The sequence below is a fragment of the Geotrypetes seraphini genome, chromosome 11 (assembly GCF_902459505.1).
Source record: "Geotrypetes seraphini chromosome 11, aGeoSer1.1, whole genome shotgun sequence".
Classification (NCBI taxonomy): Eukaryota; Metazoa; Chordata; class Amphibia; order Gymnophiona; family Dermophiidae; genus Geotrypetes; species Geotrypetes seraphini.
In genome coordinates this window covers 107,336,407-107,355,319 of record NC_047094.1, presented here as the reverse complement: position 1 = coordinate 107,355,319, position 18,913 = coordinate 107,336,407, and the positions used below count along the sequence as shown (strand labels likewise).

Sequence of the window (18,913 nt, the reverse complement as noted above, 5' to 3'; positions counted from 1 at the left end):
CAGGATGCATATAAAAAAACAATAAATTGTTTAAAGGAAAGGCGCCTACATTGTAGGTGTCTCTAGCAGATCTATGGGGACATGTAGGGATGCTCGTGCATGGTTTCGCCTAGAAGTGGCATACTAAGCGTCCCTACGCGTCTTTGTAGACACGAGACAGACGCTTTAAATACAGGCCTGCAAAAGGTGTCTGTTCAGCGATGTAGAGGCGATTCTCTTTAGGACACCGATGCACACTTGACACACGATAGGCGGCTGCCTCAGGCACCTCCTGAGATTGGTGACCTAAAGAATCATGCCCTAAATGTTTGCAGCAGCAGCAAGGGGCAGGAAAAGGAAGGCGTGGGTGAGGGGTGGCCTAGTGGTAGAGCTGCTGCCTTGGAATCCTGAGGTTGGGGGATCAAATCCCAGCACTGCTCCTTGCGACCTTGGGTAAATCACTTAACCCCCCCACCCATTGCCCCAGGTACAATAAGTGCCTGTATATATGTAAACCACTTTGAATGTGTAACCACAAAATAAAAAAATAAAAAAAACGCAGTATACAGAGAGCAAAGATGCACTGACCTCTTTCATAATTTATTCTTTATTGAATTTCAATTTTTATGATCACAAATCATATTGAAAATAACAGTATCACTGGAAATGCATTCTAAATATACAAAGGAAAATATAATATGTTTCTAGTGTACATTAGTCCACAATACATGGAGGAGTTACAAATAGTTGGATGTTGTTACTTCATCATAATTTAAAAAAAAAAAAAACAAGGGAAAAAAAAAGAGACAGCCTGAAGTGGACCCAAAAATTCACAATTTCAAGCGTTACACTTGTCTACTGATAGGGGTACTCGCTGTCACCACTGCATTATCTACAATAAATTGAGATAACTGTGTGGACTCAAAAAAAATATACCTAATTCCTTTAAAATTAACCAAACATTTACATGGAAATCTTAATACAAAAGTTGCACCCAATTTTAAGCCCTGGGGTCTCAAAAGCAAAAATTGTTTCCTCTTTTTTTGTGTTATTCTAGAAATATCTGGGTACATTCTAATTTTTTTTATTTAGAAATGTAACATCTTTATATTTTTAAAAAAGTTTTAATAGCCACTATCTGAATCAAGTGCTAATTGAACAAAGTGTTGCCACACTAATTTGTTCCAACTTTGATTAATTAAGTATATTTGTCAAGTCCAAAAAATCTAATTGTGGTTCTCGCTGGTCTTCCAGAGTCTTCTTTCCCAAGGAAACATAGTAAATTTTTGAAATAGGTGGAAAAGAATTTTGTGGGACTTTTAGAACCTCCAGAAGATATCGTTTAAACATGTCTAATGCTGAAAATGTAGAGCACTTACCACCTCTTAAAGACACATTAATAATAGTATGGGCATTTATAGGGTTACCAGATTTCTTCAAGGAAAAAAAAAAAAAGGGGACGGACATGTGGCCCCTCCCTACTCTGCCCCAGCCTCACCTCCACACAGACCTCTTCTCTTCTCCCCCCCTCCCCGAATCTAGACTGGGTTTGGAATGCATCCAAGCATGTGCGGATGCGACATGATGACGTTACAACACGTCGACATCCTCTAGATGCGGCCCCGAGCCCGAGGCCTTCCAAAACCCAGACATACTACTGGGTTTTGAAAATCTGTTCAGCCCCCCAGACAGTCCTCTAAAGAGAGAAAGATTTGGATTGGTTTATTTAGAATCCGCCTTTTACAAGGCAGAGTACATCAACACACATACATACATACATACACACACACAAATGACATTTCAATTATTTTACAGAAGTTAAAAGCGACGCCACCAAATTACAAGGCAAAATTAACATAACAGCATTATCACCACCAGACAATCTGGGTTTTCCCCGATATCTGGTAACCCTAGTCATACGTTTACTGCAGCCTACTTCTTGGGAAACCACTACACAGCAATTCTATGCATCTTAATAAAGATGGAAGAAAAGCAAAGTGTAAAGCAAGCATTGCCTTATTAAAAAGCTAAAACAACCAAACCCTCAAAATATCTTGAAGCAAAAGTCCTATAAGCACATCTTTTTGTCCTAGGCAGTCCTAATTCTCAATAAGACATGCAAACTCTGGTGCATATTGATAATTTACAAAATAAGTTAACCCCCCCCCTCCACCAAGACGAGATTGCAGAAGCACTTTTAGCAAGATATAAATCTCCCGTCAATTCACAAACTACATCTTTCCTTGTGAGGAATCTAGAGCACTCCTGCAAACTGCAGCCAGACCACCACCTAATTCCCTCCCACATGCCTTGCTCTACTTTCAATAGAAACCATTATCAGTGACATATATGTTTAAACAGTCAAGCAAGTTTAGCTCTGTGCAAACCCCCTTCTGCACGGCCACAACTTTAGGTTAGCCCTGTTCAAATACTATAACTGTATTTGCTATGAACCAGGAATGTCCTGTTAAACAATGGTCGACACATGCACTGCAGTTAACCCCAATAATTCTTCAAAAGATTCAAGTACCCTCTCCCCAGGAGCAGGAAGAAGTCAACAAAAAATCATTAATACAAACAAAAAAAAAAGCCCACACCTACTGAAATGTAGAGAATATGTACATTATGTGATCTCGTAACTGTAAAAGAAGCAGATGACCATCTATGTAAAGTGCTGTGTGGGAGTTAAAGGTTGCGCCAATGGGAGAAAGTCATGAGCACAAAATGAAATTTTAAAATTTCAATTTCCCTCTCTCTCAAATCATCTTATCCCTGGGAGAGCGAGAGGGGAAATCCTTATGTTTTCTGATAAGATTGATAACCATCTTCTACTGTTTCCCACCCCCCCCCCCATCTTCTCTCCTCCTCTTCCTTCCCTCCCCAATTCTGGAATGTTATCTCTCAGGATCTAGTTATCCAATAAGTTAAAAGAATGCAGTCCACCCAGCAGGGGTTTCAGATTCAAATCACTACCAAATGCATAGAGAAGAAAAACAAAAAAACAAAGAGACGCTCTCAGGACTGTAGATCTCGTTAAACGTGCTTTACATTAGAAGTTTGTCGACTTTCTGGTGGATAAACTTGTGTTCTAGTTATAAATATGAAAGAATGAACGCTGAAATTTTAAGTTATAGTAAATTATTTAACATGGTGTGGTGCCCATTGGCATCATTTATTGAGTCACAATAGATGTCATGTACCTTTTCTTTTTATCTGACCTCCTTACACATCCAGGGTGGTGGGAAATGTATTATTTATTATTCCTATTTTATTTATTGTATGGAAATTATAAATGTATGTCTACTTTTTATTAGTTAAGGAGGGAGGGGGAGAAAGCATGTTTTTCAAATTATTTGCATATTTAAAGTGCATTTCTTGATTTATGTTTAAATTCATTGTATTGCACTATTTATATTTTAAAGATTAAAAAAAAAAAAAAAGTTTGTATAATTTTGGCAGACATAAAATATTCCAAATGCTTCTGAACCCTACAAAAAAAAAATGAAGACTGCTGGGCTTCTTATCCGGTACGAGACAAGAGCAGGGTTGAGAGAATTGTAAAATTATTATAGTGCACCCAGTGGTAATTTTAAATAAATAAAACAGAGCTAAGAGCCATCTGGCTCCATTATCAATCTCTTTACATAAACAAAAAGGGTCTAGATGTATTAAAAATTACACCTTTATTTGCATAATTTTAAGAACTATCCTCCCTCGATAGGCCTGACCGATTAGAGCAGGGGTATCAAAGTCCCTACTCGAGGGCCGCAATCCAGTCAAGTTTTCAGGATTTCCCCAATGAATATGCACGAGATCTATTAGCATACAATGAAAGCAGTGCATGCAAATAGATCTCATGCATATTCATTGGAGGAAATCCTGAAAACCCCGACTGGATTGCGGCCCTCGAGGAGGGACTTTGACACCCCTGGATTAGAGGCTATTTAAAAACACCTTGGATTGTTTCTCATGTTGTCAGTCTAGCTTTTATTGCAGCTATGCAATTTTTTTTTAAAAAAGTTCCTCATTATGATCAGACTTTTAAAAAGTGAGAACGCAGACACAAAAGCAGTAAGTTAGTTGGAATCCCCCTACCACAGCAGAAGCCTTCAGATTAAAGCTATATGCCGACAGGCTTCTGTAATTGTAGTGTGTAATATTCCAGGCATTGTCTACACAACCTCTGGAGTTCCTTTCCACACGTGGGAGGCCAATGTTAATCGCACGATAAAAACTAGGAGCCCATTAACACCACTCTCGAAAACAAAATGCTCTTTTCTGGTACATCTGTATCGGCATAAAGCATACAAGCACATTAAAGCCTCAAAAAATAAATAAAAGCAAAATCTGACCAGATATCCATCTATCTTGGCCCAAATAAGTTTTCTGCGTAAAGTTGCTAAACCCAATGGAAAGTCTCATTACACTTCCTCTTCTGTATTCGCGGTTTCGGTTATTTGCTGTTTTTGATTGAAGGCTCCGCCCCCAAATTTACAGCACAGGAAAATTGCTGCTCCCGGCGTTGCACAGAGAAAAATCTATCCTCCCAGCTGCACTTTCTTCATTGGAACAGGTTGGGTAAATTTGCGGTTGTGTGTGGGGGTTTTTTTAATAGAAAAACTGTGAACATACGAAAAGATTTTTGTGGTTTTTCTCTATTTGTTGCCTTGCCGTTCCCCTATCACCGCGGAGGGGGAAGTGTACTCTTTAAAGTACAAAGAATTAAACTATATAACAAATCTGTTCCAACGCTGCCCCAGAACAGAACATGCGCATCCATTAAGATGGCATTATTTTACCACGAACTCGTGCCATTTTTTTGCCGATTCCATTTTATGCAAAGACCTAGTTATTAATAAGTTATCTACATAAGCTGGAATTAAAATGTGTGTTATCTTGAATGGGGGGGGAGGGGAGAAATCAGAGGTCACCGGATCAGTTCCAACCAAGCCTCAAACCCACACCCAAGAGCCGAATAGTCTAAATGCAGTGAGGTGAAATTTTGAAGAAGAATTGCCAACTTCAACTGCAGCTGACCTTGGGTACAAAAAAGTTAAGGCTAGGTTTTTTTGGGGGGTTTCAACATTGGAATGGGGAATATGCTAACATACATTAGTAAACAGGTAGAACCTGCAATAAACACAGTTTATGCACGCTTGTTTGAGAATGTCTTTCAGTAAAGCTAAAAACTTAGGCCCTCTTTTACTAAGGTGCGCTAACCGATCAGCGCACGCTCTAATCGATTTAACGTGCTCTAAACGCTAACGCGTGAATGTTAAAGTCTATGGACGCATTAGCGTACGCTAATTCGATTAGCACACCTTAGTAAAAAGGGGGGGGGGGAAGGGAGGCATAAGCTCTCCAGGACAGATAAACACCTACGGATCTGAAAATAACCTGCTTGGAAATTGCTACTGAGCTAAAATGTAATGGTCTGGTGTTCTGGTCTATGCCCTTTTTTGCATTCACTTTACCACAGTTATCAACCTCCTTCCCCTCCCCTCCCCAATTGTTCATAAAGGGGTGAGCTAAGCGTGCCAAATTTATACTTGCAAACTGTGCATTTCTCTAAATGTGGAGGCATCGCACAAGACGCTAGATGTCAGGTAATATGAATGCGTCACTGAATAAGAGGTCAGTTTTAAAAGCCCAGGAAAGAAAAATCCTCAGAAAACATAAAAAATTGCTTAAAGCTAGAAGTTGTGCATCAAACCTACCACTTGTAGTAAGTAGTACGATGAACTATTTACTACCGGATAAATTTATTCCCTCTTCAGCAAGCTGTGGCTTCTACTCTAGCATATCCGCACGAAAACCCCTCTTCACACTAATACAGTGTTTAAGACTTATAGTTAGGAAGCAGAAAAGCTGCTGTCAAGATCAACGGCAGGGGAGTCCTAATTGTACGCTTGACATTTAACTTACCAACCACAGGCAGGCAGACAGGTGGCAAAGGTTAAAGCAGGAGGTCTGTCAGTGTTGTGTGCGGAACAGGTCAGCAGCAAAGAGATGATCACGGCTAGTAATTTTCTGGTTTCGCTTACTTAAAAAAGATGAAGATGCTTGCCTAACACCCACACAAAATTTAAGTGTTACAAAAAAGAGAAAAATAAAATAAATAGAACACGCACATTTAATCCAGGTTCTCTTAACCTGATCTTGGTGACCCTCAAAGCAAGCTGTCATTTCAGAATGCTTAATGCTTCTTTTTCCAACATCATTTCGAAACAGAGCCGTGATGTCAGATAAGGACCAAATGGCCCATGAAAGTCTGCCCATCCACGACATCCACTATCTCCTCCTCTCCCCATTGGCTAAGGCCCCTTACACCTGCATTGTGAGGTCACAGAGCCATCGTTGTTATAAACTAAGGCTCTTAGAACTTGCATTGCGAGTTCATAGAGCTTTATGGTTATAGACACATGGCAGATAAAGGCCAAATGGCCCATCCAGTCTGCCCGTCCACAGTAACCATTATCCCTTCCTCTGTACTGTACGATGGCAGATTACTCCGATACAAATTTACCCCTGCTCTGAAGAACTTACAAGCTCTCCCTGAGGCAATGAAGATAAAGGCGCCCTTTTGACTATACTGCAATAGGATTTTGTGCATACCATCTGTTAGGTGCAAAACCCAGCACATAGTAAGTGGCAAAAGTGCAGTAAATGCCCTTAGTGACAGCGCCACTGCTCTCTGCCAGCATGTAATAAGGTGGCAACCCATTCAAAAACAGAGGATTGCAACAGCTGTGGCAGCATCTTTTAATCAAAATTGCTCCGCCAGTTCCAACCCCTAACCCCACCCCCCCCCCAACTACTCCTGTAATTTCTCTTGGGGTCCATCTCTGGTGCACTAGTGGGATGAAGCATGAATGATTCCCATTTGCTCCTATGCCTTCTGTCTAGCACTAGGTCAGTCTTTTACATAAGGCCTGTAAGGGGGATCTGGGAGGTAGGGAAGGGACGTTGTCAATGGCCATCCACTGCTCCAGCCCACCCAGGTCATATCCGATCGTCGCTAGCGCTGGTTTTTGCCAAGCTGCTCACCAAGACTCACACTGGCTCCCAATACAAGCATGCGTACCAGACAAATTCTTTTGCACCCTCTTCAGAGCCCTAAATGGAACTGGTCCTAGCCACCTAAACAAACACCTAATCAGAAATAACACATCAAGAGCAGGAAGAACACAAGCTCTCTTCACCCATCCCCCCAGCAAAAGGCATAAACAGAGAGAGAAAAAAAAAAAAAAAAAACCACCTATATTTGACAAACTACTAGCCGCCAGAGCAGCAAAAAAATAGACCGCCACCTCTCCTAGCTACTGACCAAGACGACCAACTACAAAATATTCAGGAAAGAACTGAAAACTATGCCTTTCAAAAAAAATTTTGTCAAATGAGCTAACTAAAACCTTATAAACCCTCCCCCAGATCCCATCGCTCATGCTAGTCTTCAGTTCGTGTAAGCTCACTATCAACTCTGTAAGCTCCCCGAGAATGCCCAGGCCAACTTTTTTTGTAAACCGCCTAGAACTGAAAGGTATTGGCAGGATAGAAAACACTAAATGTAATGTAACGTTTTTAACGTGTAGCAACTATCTTAAAGCTTAAAACTCGCACTAGTCACTCAACACAGCTTAGTAAAAGGACCTTGACATGATCACTTATCCAATATCACAATGAAAGCCCATGGCAGAAGCACAAATTTGAACCCTGGATTCATTGGTTTCAACCACTAGGTTACTTCCTAAGGAATAACTGCAATGAACAGGGCAGAGGTAAATTTTGAACATGTTACGTCAATGCAGGCAGATCTCTTATCCACGTTAAAACCGTGGAGCCAGCAGGACATGTTTTGGGAAAGCCCAATCTCAACCTGCTAGCTGAAAAGTCATCAAACTGCTATAAATCTGAACCACAAGACTGGGCCGAAATTAGGCAAGAATAAATGACCTTGAGCAAGTCACTTAACCATTGCCTCAGTAGACACTTAGGGGCCTGTTTACTAAGCTGTGCGTTAGGTAGCTTAAAAGGTCTTTGCACGTGACACACTCGGGCGCCCTGCGGTAAGTGTGGTATTAACATGCACAAGCCATGAAGCATTTTTTTTTTTTTAATTATTTTCATGGAGGGACTGAGTGGACACTATTGTACTGATTTACCTCCCTCCCTTTTACAAAACCGTGATAGCTTTTAGCGCAGGCCGGCACTCTAAATGCTCTGCGCTGCTCCGGTAGCAAGTCAAATCTGCGCAGACATTTCAGCGCAAGACAATTACGTGCACGATAACAGAGTGCGACACAATCACACGCAGGATGAATGAGCACGAGACAATAAAATGAGACATTTGCAAGTAAGCCAATAGAGCGCAAGAGAAATGAGCGTAGAGTGCAGGCTATTATCGCGATAGACAATAGCGCAATAGCCTGCGCATGTATCCTGCTCTTCATTGTCTTGCGCTCAACTGTCAGCGCGTATTTCACTGCGCACATCTGTCTTGTGCATTTGGACTATGAACCCTCTGCTCCCGATGCTCATAGGAACTCTACGAGTGCCAGGAGCAGCGCAGAGCATTCAGCTAGCCAGCCTGCACTAAACACCGCTAATGCAGTTTTGTAAAAAGGAGGGGGGGAGAGGGGAGGGGTTAGTGCAGTACCTTTTATTTATTTAAATTTACTAACCACCTTTATGAAGAGATTCACCCCCAAGGCGGTGTACAGAAGTACAATTCAACAAAAGACAAAATGAATATCAATACAATGAATTCAAAATCAGCAAACTGAAACATAATAGGACTACCATGAAACACTTTCAAAAATTATAACTTAAGAGCTATAATACAAGGCCGACATAATACTTGTGCACTAGGGCCAACGTTTCCTGCAACTTGGGGCTCTTTTTACTAAGGCTAGCGTGCTGCCACGCACGCTAGACGCCAATGCCAGCATTGAGCTGGCATTAGTTCTTAGCGCACGTGGCAATGCAGCGCAGGCTAAAAACGCTAGCGCACCTTAGTAAAAGGAGCCCTTGGTGTGTAAAAAAAAAATAAAAAAGAAGTTTCCCTTAAATTGAAAGGCCTCTGAGCACAGGTAAAATCTGGCACTAACCATGGCAAATCTAACCTGTAAACTGTCTGTGTGTCAAATTAGGATACAACTTGTACTTGAAGGATAACTATGGCAATTTGTAACTGATAAACTGTATATTATGTATATGGAAGCATGCAGATAAGAGTGCGCGGCTAGGGTTTTATTATATAGGATGAGGGTAATTTTGGTTCAACTGTAGTGTTTAAAGTGTAGTTGGAGATTTAGTTAGTTTGTAGTTTTTATCTTTAAGTTGCAGCCCTTTTTCTGTTCACAGTGCCCCCTTCCTGACGACGCTTTTTGCGAAACTCGAGCCGAAGGGAGGCTATGGGAGTTTCAAATTCGGGGAGTCTTTATTGAGATGGATATCTGTTACGAGCGCTGGATTTGAACAAAGCATTTGCTACCTTCTTTTTGCTTCTTTGAAGATAAGTGTTTTTTCATTTCTTCTTGACAATTATTACTGTATAAGGAAGGTTTAGGGACTGAGTGCTATGATGGTCCCTGTTGTACAACCGACGTTTGTACTTTTAACGGTACTTTATGCACGGATCGGTTGGTGACTGAGCCCTTCACTTATATTAATAAATATTTATTACTATTACACAGCATATTGTGTTTTTTAGATATATATTGGTTCTATAACTTGGAGTATTTTCATGAAATTGACCTATTAACACAAGTAATTACTATTTAACTCCTTAATATTATTGAGTTTGATGTGCAACATAACCTGTTTCAGAGCTCTTTGGGGACAACAGGATCGAAAATGAATTAAACCTCAAGTTATTAGTGAAAAGATACGAGTTAAATATTAGGGGGGGGGAGTGAATGGGACTTGTATACTGCTTTTTTGTGGTATTGCATTCAAAGTGGTTTACATATATACAGGTACAGTAAAACCTTGGTTTGCGAGCATAATTCGTTGTGAAAACATGTTTATAATCCAAAACTCGTATAGCAAAGCGAATTTCCCCCGTATGAAATAATGGAAACTCCACAACCCAAAAACTGTTATACAAAATACTATCAGCGTCAGAAAGAGAAGAACCATCGGTTCAGTTGCGATGATGCGACGCTTGTATACTGCATGTACTCGTATTGCAAGACCTTGCTTGCATATCAAGTTAAAATTTAATAAAATGGTTTTGCTTGTCTTGCAAAACAAGTTACTTGTAATCCAGGGTTTTACTGTACTTATTTTGCACCTGGAGCAATGGAGGATGAAGTGACTTGCCCAGGGTCACAAGGATCACTACTGGGATTTGATCCCACAATCTCGGGGTGCAGAGGCAGCAGCTTTACCACTAGGCCAAGCCTCAGCTCTCTAACGGGCTTCTTTTACAAAGCTGTGCTACCAATTAGCAGCCATACTGAATGTGAAAAAGCATATAAGATTTTTTAAAACAGTTCAATTACAGAATAAAAGTATATAATCAAATCATTAGAGGCTTGAGAGAAAATGGATGGATATAACCAAGAGACAACAGTTAAAAAAAAAAAAAAAAAAGACCAACACTAGGCAAGCCAAGTAATATGCCTAATTAAATCATCATCATTTCCTTGCAGCTGTGCCACAAGGGAAATAAAAGTAAGCCAGGAAAGTTAAGCTGAGACAAGCTGTCTCTCTCTTGTGGAATTTGAATTTTATAGTACAACAGGACATGGATGAAAACTGAAGCAGAACTACCCATCATGAAAGTACATACCCAAAACGCAAAGATGTCAGTTGCTGGAGGTCAGGCCAAAAGGGAACAGAAATAGCCATACGTAGAAAATCACTTAACAACCTCCCCCCCCCCCCCCCACCACCACCACCACCATAAAAGGACTAAGGGGAGAGTGTGGTGCAGTGGTTAAAGCTACAGCCTCAGCACCCTGAGGTTGTGGGCTCAAACCCACGCTGCTCCTTGTGATCCTGGGCAAGTCACTTAATCCCCCCCCCCAATTGCCCCAGATACATTAGATAGATTGCGAGTCCGCCAGGACATAGAGGGAAAAATGCTTGAGTATCTGAATAAATTCATGTAAACCGTTCTGAGCTCCCTTAGAGAGAAGAATGGTATAGAAAATTGAATAAATAAACAGTGTGAAAAGTTTCAGCCACTGATAACCAGAGCTGGTATTGTGATGTCATAATGCCTCATTCCGCCATTGTCTAAGAGCCAACCCCATCAGTGATGTCACAATGGCCTGATTGTCCTTTACTTGACTCACTTTTACTACATTTTGATTTCTAGAGTGGTTAAAGCTACAGCCTCAGCACCCTGAAGTTGGGGGTTCAAACCCACGCTGCTCCTTGTGACCCTGGGCAAGTCACTTAATTCCCCCATTGCCCCAGGTATGTTAGATAGATTGTGAGCCTGCCAGGACAGATAGGGAAAAATGCTTGAGTACCTGAATAAAGTCATATAAAAACTGTTCTGAGCTCCCCTGGGAGAATGGTAGAGAAAATTGAATAAATAAATTAAAAAATTAAAATAAATATTTTCTATCTTCCACCAGGTCCCAAGTGTGTGCCTTTAACTGGCATCAGGGTGATAGCAAAGGGGAACCCACCCCCCCACCCCCCACCCCCAGAAAATCTACTTTCTAGTTAGGAGGGAGAAAAAAAGGTTCAGCCATAGAAGGTTATACAAGGAAATATGAGAAGTGTCCCAAGACTGTGTGTGTAATTGGCACAATGACTCTTTCAAAGATCAGTTCTCATTCTGGCCCACCACCCTCCAACCCCACCCCATGGATTAGGGCAGCAGGGAGAACAGCTGTTGCTTGTGTCTGCTCTAGGGGCCAGGGAATCCTCCTTCCCCAGTCAGAGAACACAGCATTACTAATCCCTCTTATGTTGTAACTTGGGGGCCGCCCCTGCTTAACTTAACAAAGGTCCAGAATTAAGATTGCCAACTGAATCCAGATTCACAGTACAGGGTTGATCCAGTCCTGTGTTTACCCTGTTGTATGTGAGGACTTATATATTTATTCAATTTTCTATACTGCTCCCAGGGGAGCTCAGAACGGTTTACATGAATTTATTCAGGTATTCGAGCATTTTTCCCTATCTGTCCTGGCAGGCTCACAATCTATCTAATGTACCTGGGGTAATGGGGGAGGGGGATAAAGCGACTTGCCCAGGGTCACAAGGAGCAGTGTGGGTTTGAACCCACAGACTTAGAGTGCCGAGGATGTAGCTTTAACCACTGCACCACACTCTCCCCTTGTAGTTTTGCTTTTCTCAGGGCATGCAAAAGGGAAAATAGAACTACAAGTCCCTGCATGCAACAGGGTAAATCCAGGACTGGATCAACCTCGTCTGCAAATGTGGCAGTCTTACCCAGAATTTCCATTTTTATGACACATACATGAGACTGGTCTTTGGTAACTGGTGCTGGACTGAATGAACTCTAAGGCACAGTATTGGTAGGAAAGGAAGAGACACCCCTAATGAATTTGCAGATTCAGTCAGAGATATTCTGAAAACATGGCCTGTTTGCAGCTCTCAAAGATTGAACTTGGACAAGTCTTTAGCTTGCTCACGTCCAGATATCCACAATGTACACTTCCCCCTCCGTACTCACGGGGGTTACAGGCAGAGCCGGCCTATGAATATTAAAAAAACCACAAATAATATTCGGGTCGGTTCTGCCCCTAACCCCCGCTTCCCCCAGCTATTTTACGCCATCATAAGACCCACCCCCCCTTAAGCCTTACATGGTAGTCTAGCAGGTTTTCGGGGCAGGAGCGATCTTCCCACGCTCCTGCCCCGTGCAGATCGCTCACAGGAAATGGCTGCCTTGAGTTCCCGTAGTCTCTCGAGCCATTTCCTATGAGCGATTTGCATGAGGTAGGAGCGTGGAAGATCGCTCCTGCCCCGAAAACCCACTAGACCACCAGGTAAGGCTTAAGGGAGGGGGGGGGGGCTTAAAGGGCTTAAAATAGCCCAAAAAATTAAAATCTATTTTTTGATTTAAAACCGCGAATAAGTGAATTCGTAAATAAGGAATTTGTGAATACGGAGGGGGGAAGTGTATAAGCATTTGCGTGCAATTTAGGTAGTGAAGAGATCTATGTTAACTGAATGTTGTGGTGCCCCCGTAGGTAGCTTTTTTTTCTCTCTCTTTCTTATTTATAGTTTATCCCAAAAACCAGACTGCAGTGATTAGAGCTACAGCCTCAGCATCCTGAGGTCATGGGTTCAAATCCCGCACTCCTCCTTATGACCCTGGGCAAGTCACTTAATCCCCCATTGCCCCAGATACATTAGATAGTGTGAGCCCACTTAGAATTGTAGGATATGCGGAATATAATATAAATTATTAAAATTTTTTTAAAAAAGTCAGTCCTGGAGTACCCCCTTGCCAGTCAGTTTTTTTTAAAACAGGATATCCACAATGAATATGTATTAATGATTTGCATACAGTGAAAGCAGTGTATGAAAGTCAAGCCACTCATTCCTAATAGATATCCTGAAAACCTGACCTCCAGGATAGACTTGGGAAAAACACTGGTCTTTCAGTACCCTCAGACCTTTCTAAAAACCACTGCTTTACTGACCACCCTTTAAAGTTAAGACTCTTTTTACATAGATGTGTTAGCGTTTTTTAGCGCTCACACCGGATTAGCGTGCGCTCGCAAAAAAATTACCACTTGCTTTAAAAGCCCTTAGAGCTAGCAAAATACCAATTCACTTGGCTATGTGGAAATATACCCTTTTATGGCTCAGCTATATTTTCTTCATAAAAGTTTCATTGAACAGAAAGCAGACTTTTTTTTTTTTTTCCATAGGGCAAAAATAAATGCAAGAAGCTTCTTGTCAAGAGCAATCCAGCAGATTCTGGTTTTGCCTCATCGAGATACAAAAAATAAAACTATACAAGAATCATGGATACCGAACAAGGATCAATAATCTGCCCTAGTCTCTCAATCATGTACAAATTTCACTGTGCACTAAATACGCACTTGAAAAAACAAAATCATAACCTCTTTCAGGTCAAGTTTCTCAGAAACAAAATTAAGGACTGAAGATTAAACTACAGATCATGGTAGTGTAATCCAGTATCTTCCACAGTAATGAGCATTTTAACCCCTTTTGTACAGATGCTAATTTCCAATATGTTGCATTGTGGTCCCAGGACCACCTGCTGGTTTTTTGATCTGTTAATTACTCACCGGGTCTGCACTAAAACGCTGCATTGTTCTCAGAGGTGGGTCTCAAATGGCTTTGGAAATTAGATTTTCAAAAATGTTCCAAAAGAAGCTTGCACCCTGGAGGTGCTAATATTTTTAACTGTTTCATCCGAGAAAAAAAAAAAAATCTGTTGCATTGAATCATTCAGACTCTCATCCTGTTTGCAAGTGTAAATTTGATGACATTAATTTTGTTTGGAAGGAATATTTGAAAGTCTTATTAGAAACTCGAAATTAAGCCACTGAATGTCCATCCTATCCAGTAATCACTTTAGCATTTTTATTATTTATCGCTATGTCATTTGCTTTTCCACCTTCAGTATGTGTCCCGCCTGCCATATTCTACTTTAAACAATCCAGAAGACAGTACTTCATTACAAAAATGGACCAAAAAGTAAAAATGAGCTAGAGTCCCATTATCTCTGCAATCCATGTAAACCCCGAGGCGTCAGCTTCAAACGCCCCTTGGGGCATTTAAAGAGCCAAAGTTTCTCGCTGGATGCGACTACAAACCCCTAGGTGGCGCTCTCAGGTAACCAAGAGCTAAGATTTTGCCACCTTCGAAAAGCCGGATGGCCATGGGATGACCATTAACCATAAGCAAATAAAAACATTATATAACAAGATGCAACAGATGAGCCTACAGAGGGGTCGCCAGTTATTTAAAGATTTGGAAACGTTAATATATCAAAGTTTTTTTAATGTGTTTTATCAGCATTTCAGGTGGATTACCTACAAAATATTTCAAAACATTAAAAAAAACCATGCAAAAGAAAGGGTAGATGTGTTGAAATTTTTAGTGGGTTATAATTATTACGTCCCCCTACGCGGTACAAATCACTAGCTCTGCAGCTCCAGCAGTGGACAGAGATTTTCAAGTGGAAACCATCACTTCCATCCCCCAGCCTCACCCCATGCACAAAGGAAAAACAGTCATGCATTAAACATGGGATTTATTGCCTTCTGGCGAGCTGTTTGAGTCACCATTAACCGGACCTCTAAAACAAATGTAGATTTCGGCTTAAAGGGTTGGGGGTGGGGCAGTGTTTCAATTTCCACCCCCTACCCTCTTTCATTCATCAAGTAACCAAAAGAAGAAGAAAAAAAAAGTGATAGAACAAAAATTAACTTTTTGTCATCTGTTCTGAAACTGTATATATGGATGTCTATAAAATGGACTATTAATCTTACTGTAACATCCAGGCATCTATTTTTAATACAAAGCATTTATTCACATAATCTAACCCAGTTCCAAAATTAACTAATTTTATTTTAGCACTTTCCTACCCTGCAAAATAAAACCAAAAGCATCAAATAGGAAAAAAAAAAATGCCAGCTCGTCACAAACCCGAATGTCATAAAACCAGAGACAAATTCGATCATCGTTCGCTTAATCATTACGACGGGGACAGTCCCAGATCGTTCTAATTCGCAGCTTGGGCTCGGATCAGATCTTTAAAAAAAAAAAAAAAAAAAATCCGGATTCAGCCACGGGCATCTCCTGCCTTTCAGGATCGGGCTCCTGCACTGGGAGTGCACACAACCTTATCATCAACATGTGAGCTGAAACGCTGGCTCCCCAAACAAGGACTTAGGCTTAGGCTCAGGCTTAACTACTGTAAGAATCCATAGAAAGATGGGGAGCGCGTTTCCAACAGAATATTTTTAGATTTTTTTTTTTTTGGGGGGAGAGAACATAAGGTCCGTCTCCTTTTGATATATATCTATATTTTTTTTTTGGGGGGGGGGTACTGAGAACCTGTCCAACCCAGGGTGGGAAGTTAACGCCCAGCCACGCGACCTCCCCCCACCACCAAAACGATTATTTTAGGATAGTTAAAGCGGAATTAAATATCGCATTCTAAAACAAAATAAAATGATAAAGAGTTATATTCCTACATTTCATTTATAGTGCAGAGTCTTATCTATACAGATAACTTGCTTCTCACTTTCGTTTTCCAATAAACACTTCCGTTGCCAATCCAGGTCCACAATTTAAAAAAAACCCCACTTATTCCTGCTTAGCTTTATGAGCAAAGCGGGGCCCTTCGCAATATTTCAGCCGCATTAGCTCACCGGAGTTATTTTAGGAAGTCGGAAATCAAAGATGGCTGGAGGTCAGGCTGCAAAGGTCCAGGGCGATTAGGATCTCGGGCACGCACAAATAGTAACGAAAGGAAAAAAAAAAAAAAAAAAAGCAGGTACACGAAACAAGTTCCGAAGCATCGCGAGCGCGCGCGCGGCGGACGTCGCGCCCCCTCCCCGGGGCCAAAAGAAGGACCCCCGGGTAAGGGAGGTCAAGCGGGGAGGAGGGGGGGAATCGCCTCCGAGTCGGGACTGGCGTTCACCTTCGGACGAAAACAGTGACCAGCTCCAGGGGAGCCGGTCGCCACCCGCACGCAACAGATCAGCGGCGCCCCCGACCCCACCCTCCCCCACACAAAAACTGCTCCCGATGCCCGCGGCTATGAACCCCCCCCCCCAAGTAAACTCCCCTGGAGCAAGATCGGACGCCCGGAAAAGGGAGGGGGAGATCACTCCCAACTGTCCGAGAATCTTTTGTAATGGAGTTATGGCTGGTGGTCAGCAGCACAAGGTCCTGATCCCCTTGTTCCTGGTCAAGCTTTACCCTCCCCCCCCCCCTCTGCAGTCAGATCTCTTCACTAATCGATTCCCTTCATTAAGAGCGCGAGGAAGGTGTCGATGCATGAACAGTGGTGGCCGAAATAATCGAAACTTTTTGCAAACATCGACTGGTCAGTCGGGAGGTCATGATCCCGGCCAAAGTCCAGCGTAGGTAAGGGGGGAAGAAAAGTGAGTTCCCTGAAGTTTGTGTTCCCTGCCCCCCCCCTCTCCCCACTTACTCACCGCTTGCACCCAGGAGCGGCTCCTCGGAGTGGAGGTGCTGGGGGTTCGCCTGCTTGCGCCTCGACATGGTGCCGGCATCGGCGGGCGAACCGCGGCAATTATTTTCAGCTTCACAACAAATTCCAAGAGTTGGGAAATTAGCCCTTTGGCCGGCAACGCGCATGTCAGGGCAATTATGATTATCAATAATGCATTGCGATTTATCATGGGTCCCTGACAGCTGATTGGCCTGAGTCCAAGAGCTCACAGATTATTCAAATAAGTTCCATTGATCAGGGCGCGCCCAGGGATTCTGGGGGCTGTAGTTTGGCGCCCCCCCCCCACCCTCCACCCCCCGCCCTGTAAACACAAACGACCGCTGCCCAGCTGCCAGGCTTTTGTAGCCAGTGCATCCTTTTCTGTTCTTTTCAACTCTATGAGTTAGAGCCCCTTGGAAATTAATAATTGGATAGGATCCAAGTGCAAAAAAAACCCTCTTTGCTTTCATTGATGGTTGGTGGGTTGGGTTTTTTTTTGGTTTTTTTTAACACTTTCAATTTGGTGTTTGGTGTTTGTTTGTTTTTTCATAACATTGCACCAGTTTTCTGCATAACAGACAGAACAAAGTTCAGCTAAAATCACTTCATGAGCTAGAGCTAGTTTGTAGTTGCCTAATCTCTATCTGTTTATACCAGTGGTCTCAAATGCGCACAGCCCGCCAGATACTATTTTCAGGCCCTCGGTGTGTTTATCATAATCACAAAAGTAAAATGAAACAGTTTCTTGTTCACATGTCTCTTTAGCTATAAATTACAATATTATTATTAAGACTTAGGGCTCCTTTCACTAAGCTGTGTTAGGGCATTAACGCGTGGAATAGCGCACGATACAATGCCGCGCACGCTAGACGCTAATGCCAGCATTGAGCTGGCGTTAGTTCTAGCCACGTAGTGCGGGCTTAGAGCACGCTAATCTGCTGCGTGCGCTAAAAACCCTAGCTCACCTTAGTAAAAGGAGCCCTTAGCCAAAAGGAAAGATTTATAAACTATAAAGAATTTTACCTCATGCAAAATTGTCATTTCTTTAATAAGACATTAATTATTTTTTTTTTCTGAGGCCCTCCAAGTACCTGCAAATCCAAAATGTGGCCCTGCAGAGGGTTTGAGTTTGAGACCACTGGCTTAACTGTAACCATGACATCCTGTTTGTCTTTGGGAAGCAGAGCTGAGATTGTGATGTCATAATGCTTCATTCCACCAATAAGAGCCAACCTCATCAGTGATGTCACAATGGCTCGATTGTCCTGTTCTCCCCTCTGCCCTCCAACCCAGCCAGCGGATTAACTGTTCCCCTTAACTCAGTGGTCTCAAACTCTTTAATAAGACATTAACTATTTTTTCTGAGGCCCTCCATGTACCTAAAAAACCAAAATGTGGCCCTGCAAAGGGTTTGAGTTTGAGACCACTGGTTTATACGATATTTGCATTCAAATGCCAAATAGTTTCAGCCACTGATGGCTTGGCCAAGCATATTTAATAAAGCTGTCACGTTTTATATATCATTAGAAGCTTCTTTACGCCTTCCTATCCTTACTCTGCTTAATCTTTACGTCTGCTACATATCAGTTCTTATATGATATCTCTGAATGTTGATATCGCCGTGATTCACGTACCTGCTATCTTTGTCCATCTTTTGTAGATGATGCACTACTGCAAGTTTATGACTGTAGTTATTTGATTATACTTTGTGTTGCTTTATTTTGTCACTTATTGTTCTTCATTGTTTTGTTGAAAACATTAATAAACATAGTGAACTAA

The 18,913-nt window shown here is 41.9% G+C and overlaps 1 protein-coding gene across 2 annotated transcripts in view; it reads right to left on the bottom strand.

Moving 5' to 3' along the window:
* Nucleotides 1–17,278, bottom strand: part of SALL4 (spalt like transcription factor 4) — a 60,173-nt gene extending 42,895 nt beyond the window's left edge. The window contains exon 1 of one of the 2 annotated variants that reach the window (XM_033915047.1): nucleotides 17,118–17,278. In XM_033915047.1, coding sequence (XP_033770938.1) covers nucleotides 17,118–17,184 — 67 coding nt within the window. In that variant the 5' untranslated portion in view covers nucleotides 17,185–17,278. Of the gene's footprint in view, nucleotides 1–16,148; nucleotides 16,171–17,117 lie in introns of those variants that run through there. The other variant, XM_033915048.1, reaches the window with a different exon arrangement.
* Nucleotides 17,279–18,913: the final 1,635 nt, after the last annotated feature.